The sequence below is a fragment of the Nanorana parkeri genome, unplaced genomic scaffold (assembly GCF_000935625.1).
Source record: "Nanorana parkeri isolate BGI_ZX_2015 unplaced genomic scaffold, ASM93562v1 scaffold499, whole genome shotgun sequence".
In the NCBI taxonomy this organism is placed as follows: domain Eukaryota; kingdom Metazoa; phylum Chordata; class Amphibia; order Anura; family Dicroglossidae; genus Nanorana; species Nanorana parkeri.
In genome coordinates this window covers 1,063,998-1,072,702 of record NW_017306767.1, presented here as the reverse complement: position 1 = coordinate 1,072,702, position 8,705 = coordinate 1,063,998, and the positions used below count along the sequence as shown (strand labels likewise).

Sequence of the window (8,705 nt, the reverse complement as noted above, 5' to 3'; positions counted from 1 at the left end):
CCTGGCATTCAAAGGTGAAGGAGATATGGCACGGAGGTGACATGATTGGGGTTACATATACATTTTTGTGTCACTACCCTAGTAACGTTTTGCGAGATCCTCGGAATTGATCGGCTGATCCACTAAAGGAGACGTGTACCATTCCGATGCGTACTAATTGCAGCACAGAAACAACTTATTTTGCTGCAAATGCGTTGCGCAGGATCTGCCAAGAAGCTGCCCTGTGACCGTCACACAATTCTGAATTGAGAAAGCCGGTCGGATGACCAGTGAAACGTCTTCAAGAAAAATACAGCGAGTCCAGTTGCCTTGACTTATTTCTTACAGATATTTCACACATTAGACACGGCGAGCAGGGTCTCCGTATAGCATCCTTCACACCTTAACAGAGAGGTGCTGTACAATGTTAGTATATCCTTCTTATGTGAAGCATGTTAGGTGATTTAAACATACATTACGATAGGCGGGAAACATTAGCTACGCCCCATATTGTAAGATGCGGTACAAAAAACAAAACAAAGCACCTGTCTGACCCCGCCGTTAAGGTGACATTCCACTACTAGCACCCGGTGAAAAAAAAACGGATCATCGTAAAAAAAAGCATTATTGCAGTTTATACACCACCCCCCAACTGATACACATATGTCTGGAAATATGGAAATACATTCTGTGAAAAGCAAACATTCACAATGCCCAGATATCGTTAACAATCGGATTATTAGTATGATCTGCAATGTGCATATGACTGACCGAGGACAAGCGAATACATTACGAGCCGTAACTTATACAGAACACCTATAAAACATTCACGTATACCGTTGGTAGAACGTGTTTGCGGTTGCGACGTACCGATGGATCTTACCATCCTGGTTTGAATACTGTCTGGGGTGAAACGCGTGACATGAGAATATGATTTCATGAAAGGCTTGTCATGACACAAACTTACAGTACGTTATAGACACAGAACGTGACGTCTGGATATAAGACCTTCAAGCTTGACGAGTTATGGTGTAATGCATGTCAGGTGATGCTGCAACTCTACACCAGTGGTGAGCCAACCACCAAGGTTTTGGGGTTCCTAGATACAGGCCGACACCCCCCAGTGGAACAAATATTATTGTTTTTTTTAAATTCTGATCAGTAAAAGAAACAAAAAAGAAAATGGTTTTAGTGTTATTCCTGAATAAACTAAAGGTGAACTGATCGCTTCTCTGAGATGCAATGCAACTCTAATAAATTAACGCTGGGTACAGTCATGGCCACTGCCAACAATGGCATTGCGTTAACCAGCCGCGGTAACACTCAATATAACCATTGCAGCTCCTCATTCCATTCTCTTATCCAGCTGCACAAAAATGTGTGTGTTACAGGATAGAAGAATAATAATAATAAAGAATAAGACCTTTTTTTTTTCCTACTATGGCCACAGGGGCCACCACTGGTATAGACTGTCCCCCATTTTGGAAAGCTGAGAGGTGATTCTGGGAGGTCAGGTGACCAGTGAAGGGGGTGTTGGGTTCCTGAGTTCTTGTACAAGAGGTCTCCGACACGGTCGAAGAAACAGCCCACATCATACTCGAAAAGGCAAGCGATGGTGTAGATCTTCTCCTGGGGCAGTCTCCAGGGCTGCGGGTGGCATTAGAGAAGGCGCCATTGCATGACACTCATGTCTTTCCCACCGGTAGAGATTAGGTGTCTGTCCGCCTGTAAAAAGGTCACGTTGGTAACGTGGCTGCTGTGCCCGCCATAAGCGTGGCTGGATGCCTGAGGGGAAAAAAAGACCAACAATTGTTTGGCACTGTTATATTGTAAAGCAGAGCAGAGGCTGGTCTAGTGATCAGGACTCTAATCCTGAGCTTGAATTCCTGTTTGTGAAGGTTTCCTTTCATGTCCCGTTTCCTCCCACAACCCAAAAACATGCTGGTAGGTCAACTGATGTCTGACCAAACTGGCCCCTAGAGGGTATCTTTATGGCTGTGGAATGTACAATAACTGACACACTCCTCAGGGGCAGGGCTTTATGGGAATGCTTTTAAGTCCTCACTTAAGTGCTGTGTAATATATAGTGCCACTGTACATCCATAGGAAATAACGGCTTCAAACCTGAAAAATGCCAAGTGCACTAACCCATCTTACTTATGTTCTACTGAATAATAATTATTATTATTATACAGGATTTATATAGCGCCAATAGTTTGCGTAGCGTTTTACAATATAAGGAAGACATTACAATCACAATACAATTCATGACAAGATGGTAAGGAGGGCCCTACCCCCCCAGGGCTTACAATCTAAAAGGGAGGGAGAAGTGATACATGAGGAGGGAGCTGTGTGGGGATGAATTATTTGAGAATGTGATGGTTGAGCGGTTAGGTTGAGGTGGGTTGGGCTTCCCAGAAGAGATGAGTCTTAAGGGATCGCCTAAAGGCAGTCAGAGTGGGAGACGGACAGATAGGTTGGGGTAAAGAGATCCAGAGGATGGGAGAGACTCTAGAGAAGTCCCGGAGGCGAGCATGGGAGGAGTTGACGAGGGAGCTGGAAAGCAGAAGGGCTTTGGAAGAGCGGAGTGGACGATTAGGGTGATACTTTGAGACAAGGTGTGAGATATACCCGGGGGAAGAGTTGTGGATGGCTTTGTAAGTCGTTGTTAATATTTTGAATTTTATCCTTTGGGCTATTGGAAGCCAGTGCAGGGATTGGCAGAGAAGGGAGGGGGATGGAAGCCAGTGCAGGGATTGGCAGAGGGAGGTTGCAGATACTGAGCGGTTGGTTAGGTGGATGAGTCTGCCAGCAGCATTCATGATAGACTGAAGGGGGGAGGAGCCTGTGTAGAAGTCAATGAGGAGGGAGTTGCAATAGACAAGACGAGATATAACAAGTGAGTGGATGAGTAGTTTTGAGGTTTCATTGGTGAGGAAGGTGAGTATTTTGGAGATGTTGCAAAGGTGAAGGCAGGATTTGGATAGTGAATTTTAATAACAGGTTAACTTCAGACCACAATAACAGACAGTATTTGTAACCTACCCGGAACTGTGAACAAGGATAAGAAAAGAGATGAACTTTTCCAAAATCATCTCCTGTGGCCAAGAGCTTCTGATCTCCAGATCTGCAGATGGCATTGAGGTCTGTTCCGTCTGAACCTTCGGGCCACACCCCTGCGGAAGGACAAAAACATAGTGAGGAGCCTGCAGGGAACTTCTATTAAATCTCATGATGGGGGGCTGTTGTATATGTACACATGCTCTTAAGTGACATAGAACTAGGCTTGGATGAATAAACATGTTATGTCAATGTTTGATCTTTTGTATATTTTAAACAATTGTCATCTTTTTTTTTTATTTACATGCAACCTAAAAATGTACGGTGTAACCCTTGGCGATGTTGGGGGTTTACATATTGGGGGTATCGCATCTATATATCGGTTTACCTGCCATATGGTCATCATTTGTCACCCTTATAGAAGGCAATATTCAAATAACTCAAATGATTTTTTTCAGTTTCCTGGAACAGCTACAAAACGCCAATTTCTGAGAGCAGAACTCCGGCTTACCAAAAACCTGGAATCCCAGCGTGCAGGTGTATGTTGCCCATTCAAGATCTCGAGTTGTTTCCATGCTGACCACTTGCTTGCAGGCTGCAGGGATCCCTGGAAGGGAAAGCAGCAAATAATGTGTACCTTGTGCGCAAACCCATACTTATGGCCTCTGCAATTTAAAAAGGCAATTGCAGTATACAGCAGACGTTTAGTGGCATTTGAAGGATAGCTGGCAATGTTAGAGCAGCAGCGGTTCTATGCTCGCAGGAGCAGAGGATTATGGGAGTAGAGTTTTTTTTTTTTTAATCTAGTGTAAAAAGCTACCCCGACTGTATTAGGTTCCTTAAAGGAGAACTATGAGGTGAGTGATTTCCACTCACCTCATAGTTCTAGCCGACCTGTGACAATGAGACTGTCACACGTCGGCTCAGTAGATCGGGAGGTGAGCGAACAGATACCGGCGTTCGCTCACCTCTCGATCCTGTCACGGCTCTCTGCCGTGACAGGGGGAGGGGCTGTATTCCCCCCTCCCCGCTCCGATCCGCCAGCGCTGACTGGCAGAACGGACGGGGGAGGGGGCGGGTACAGCTGGCTCTGCCTTTAGATAGGCAGAGCCAGCTGTCAGTCACGCAGCTGGGCGGATCCCGGCACAATTGTTGGGATCCGCTTCAGCTGCGGCGTCTCAGTATACCGCGGGCTACAGCTCGCGGTATACTGAGCCTAGGGTGACGGGAGGACGCTAGTTTGTGTCCTCCCGTTACCCTGAGAACTATGGGGAAAAGACTTAACCCCATAGTTCTCCTTTAATGAGGCATACAAAATTGTATATATTGTATATTGTAATTGTATGCCTGAAGAGGGAACCTAACGGGTCCCGAAAGCTGGCATGTTTAATAACTAAGGCACCATTCACACACGCACATCAATGCTCAGGATAAACTTCCAGATAGTGACAACTGTGGTCCATGCTTACACAATGTGCCCCAACACATCCTCTTGTAGCTTCCATTGGGGGGGGGGCAAGTAACCCATGTGACAATGCATAAGCACAATTGAGAGACAGTTGTCACCCTATAACAAGGACCGTTGTTGCAAGATTACCAAGTATACTTTTAAAAATATTTTTTATAAATGACTTACAGTATAATATTTCGTAATCACCGGAATTGGACATCAGATACTGGGAATTCACAGACCAGTCCAGGTGGGTGATGAAACTGGAATGTCCCTGGGTGGGAAGAAAAATGAAAACAAAAGACAAAAATTATTTGTTACAATTAGGGATGCACCAATACAAGTATCGGTGCCGATGCTGAGTATTGGGCGTATCGTACTCGCCCAAATGCTCCGATACCTAGACCGATACTTGAGCGTCCGTTATCAGAGAGCCGGGCAGCGAGTCATTACACGCTGCCCGGCTTCCTGGTTGGTCGGGAAGCTGGCCAATCAGGAAGCCGGGAGCCGTGTAATGACGCAACTCCAGGCTTTCTGATTGGCTGGGGAGCCGGCTTCATGCTCTAGGTTACGAGAAAGCATGGAGCCGGGCACCGCGTCAATACAAGTGCCCGGCTTCCTTATTGGCCAGAAAGCCGGCTCCATGCTTCCCCGTCACCTAGTGATGAGAAGCATGGAGATGGCTTCCCTGCTAATCGGGAAGCCGGGTGGCGAGTCTTTACACACCGCCCGGCTTCCCAGCTAATCAGGAAGCCAGGTGCCGAGTCAACACACAGTTCCCAGCTTCCTGATTGGCCAGAAAGCCGGCTCCATGCTTCTCTTCACTAGGTGACGAGAAAGCATGGAGACGGCTTCCTGCTAATCGGGAAGCCGGGTGGGCGATTCATTACACGCCGCCTGGCTTCCTTAATGGGACTTCCGGTATTGGCGAGTACTGAAAACAAAATATTGGTACTGGTACTCGATACAGAAAAACCGGTATGGGTGCATGCCAAGTAACAAAATAAACTGGAACTCTAGCCTAGGAAAAAAAACAAAAACATCTTCTGTGCCTTTAAAAAACTCACCGAGCATTTACCAATCCGACTGTATTTTCTTCCATTCTCATTAACGGCATAAATATAGATGTAGTTGTCATGGGAACCGATTGCAAGGAAATTTCCATCTATTTAGAGAAGGAGGAAAGGAAGCCGGTCTCAGATTAGTCAGCAAAAATTAGGATTCCTACAGATTCTACAAGGAGTATAAATGAATATCATTTCATACAGGAGAGGAGACCATGTTTTGTGGTTGGGAGCTACATCACTGAGCAGAATTTTCATCCAATGATTACAGGTGAGCAGCAGCTCAGCAATTCTCTTTGCACTATTAAAGGAGAACTATGGGGTCAGGGCTTTTCCCCATAGTTCTCCTTAGGGTAACGGGAGGACACAAACTAGCGTCCTCCCGTCACCCTAGGCTCAGTATACCGCGGGCTACAGCTCGCGGTATACTGAGACGCCGCAGCTGAAGCGGATCCCGACACTTACGTCTGGATCCGCCCAGCTGCGTGAATTACAGCTGCCTCTGGCTATCTAGAGGCAGAGCCAGCTGTACCCGCCCCCTCCCCCGTCCGTTCCGCCAGTCAGCGCAGGCGGATCGGAGCGGGGGGAATCCAGCCCCTCCCCTGTCATGGCAGAGAGCCGCGACAGGATTGAGAAGTGAGCGAGCGCCGGTATGTGTTCCCTCACCTCCCGATCTACTGAGCCGACCTGTGACAGTCTCATTGTCACAGGTCGGCTAGAACTATGAGGTGAGTGAAAAGCATTCACCTCATAGTTCTCCTTTAATTGACTTCCTACTGGTGGACGTATAATTGTTCAGGAGACGGAGTTGTTGGTTTGCTGGGCCCTCGTCAGATCACATTAGGACAATGTTTTCTGTCAATAAACAGGACCTTTTTCTAGGAAAATGCTTTTGTTTAGTTTTAGGTACAGTAGGATAAGGTTTATAATGAGCACGGCCAGCGGTCTGGGAGCCCAAAACCTTAATATTGGTATTCGTTCATAACAGGAAAACATGAAAGCCAACACGTTTTAGGGGCTTAAAAATTTTCCCCTTCTGCAGGGCTCAGGTGTTGTATTAGGACTTGGAAATGGCACAATCACAAGGAATGATTATTTGCTGTGTGGGGGTTATGGGGTGTTTTGCTGATACACAGGGCCATATTTACTCTCTCTGCTGCCTCAAGGTCTGGTTCCTCAATGTCAAACCCCCCACAATGGACAATGGCAGACCTGCAGGCTGCATACCCGCTATACTTTTGGCTCTGCTTGCCCAAAGCAGGGGTAATGTAGAAAACAACTTCCCGCCCGGCGCCCAGATCTGCATGTCCCGGGCATCGGGAGATAGGAATTCCACACCCCTGCTGCCCCTCTACTCCCTGCTGCCCCGAGGCCGGGCCTTGATTGGCCTTGTGGGAAATCCAGCCCTGCTGATACACTGATCCTGTGTATCTTACCTCCCACAAAACAAATTATTCCTGGTGGTTGTGCCATTTGCAAGTCCTAATACTTACAATACCAGAACCTTAAATGAGACCATATTGCCCCTGAAACACATTGGCTGTTTCCTATTATGTATTAATACCAATATTAAAGATTTTTGACTCCCAGACCTTTTGTTTGGCGTTCTCTTTAGAGTTTGTTGATGTGGATTGGCAACTCTGGGTCCATTCTTTAAGGCCCCTTTCACAAAGGAGGTCCAATCAGGTTTTTCAGGTGGACCCGATCGGATGCCCAATGCTGGTCTATGGGCAGCCGGGTCTAAACAGATGGGCGTCCCTCTACATCTGGTCACCCCTCACTCCGAACAGGTACAGGAAAACAAAAGGAACAAAGTTCTATTCCGCCGGACCTGATCATGCCGGATCAGGGGTAATTTGATGTCAACAGACACATGTCCGTTTACATCCAACTCCACGTAGACTGACATGGGGTCCGGCTGTATTAGTTCTTCCCTCCTTTGCAAGATGGAGGAAAAAACTGGATGGACACTGATGTCACAACAGTGACATATGATCCGTACTGCTCCGATCAGTAAAGGATCTGTGCAGGGGTTCCCTCCTGATCAGCCCGTGTGAAAAGGGCCTAAGGGTGGTCCCAGTTTTGTGGAGAGCAGCCTCATCAGAGGTCACTGTGCCCTGTTGTAGTCTGAATGACTTACCGAGAATTCAAATGCAGCGCCTCATTTGTTGGAGAGATTTCCCTTCACTTCCTGTTCTGGTGAAACAGCAGGAATTGTCTCCAAACCTCTGCTTAAGCCAGCCATACACCAGGGGGTAGGCAACTCCAGCCCTCCAGATGCGCTTTACCTACAAATCCCAACATGTCTCTGGCCCTGGTAATCATGCCTGTAACTGTCAGTCTTGATTGGCCGGGAAGGAGGCTCCGTGCTCCCTCGTCCAAAGGGAGCAGGAAGCCGGGCACAGGTAATGACTCTCCCCCAGGCTTCCGATTGGGAAGCTGACTACATGCAAGTGACGAGGGGGCATGGTGCCTTGTCACCTGTGGACGAGGGAGCATGGAGACGGCTTCCCAGCTAATCAGGAAGCCTGGCAGTGAGCCATTCCTAATGTGACTTGCGGTATCGGCGAGCACCGAAAAGAAAATATCGGCACTCGTACTCGAAAAACCAGTATCAGTGCATCCCTACTTTTAATCCTACCCCACTGTATCCAAGAGTACAAAGTTTTGGCTACAGATATACTTTGACTGGTTTATGGACAGAAACATTATTACCAATGTAATGGTTTCCCAACGGTGACTTAGTGGGCAGCAGTGGTCATGTCAGCAGTAGGGTGCGAACGTCAATTCCCACCAGGGCTTCCACCAAAATGGCCCTGAGGTATGTTTGTGTGACTGGTATAGACATTAGATTAGGAGTTTCATTGAGGGATGAGACGGGGAACGTCTCTAGGTACTATAATGATGAGCTGCTCTTTAAATCTAGAACATTTTCTTCATTGGCTTGGTTGCCCTTTAAAATCATCTGCGTCGGGAGGTGAAAACATAATTTTTGCTTTGTGCTTTCAACGTTTGAAGTCAAGCAGAGGACGGGATGAAAGGGATACCAACCTGGTGAATAGCACATGACGGAAAGCTGCTCGTTGCCATCTGTATGTACCGTGACCAGATCTTTGGTCTCTGTGTCTAACACAAACCACCTGTCAAAATAA

The 8,705-nt window shown here is 47.1% G+C and overlaps 1 protein-coding gene across 1 annotated transcript in view; it reads right to left on the bottom strand.

Moving 5' to 3' along the window:
- Positions 1 to 1,411: 1,411 nt before the first annotated feature.
- Positions 1,412 to 8,705, bottom strand: part of EML1 (echinoderm microtubule associated protein like 1) — a 90,256-nt gene continuing 82,962 nt past the window's right edge. The window contains exons 19-24 of the mRNA XM_018561085.1: positions 8,605 to 8,693; positions 5,557 to 5,654; positions 4,676 to 4,763; positions 3,551 to 3,646; positions 3,025 to 3,155; positions 1,412 to 1,764 (exon numbers count right to left, since the gene is read on the bottom strand). Coding sequence (XP_018416587.1) covers positions 1,639 to 1,764; positions 3,025 to 3,155; positions 3,551 to 3,646; positions 4,676 to 4,763; positions 5,557 to 5,654; positions 8,605 to 8,693 — 628 coding nt within the window. The 3' untranslated portion in view covers positions 1,412 to 1,638. The remainder of the gene's footprint in view (positions 1,765 to 3,024; positions 3,156 to 3,550; positions 3,647 to 4,675; positions 4,764 to 5,556; positions 5,655 to 8,604; positions 8,694 to 8,705) is intronic.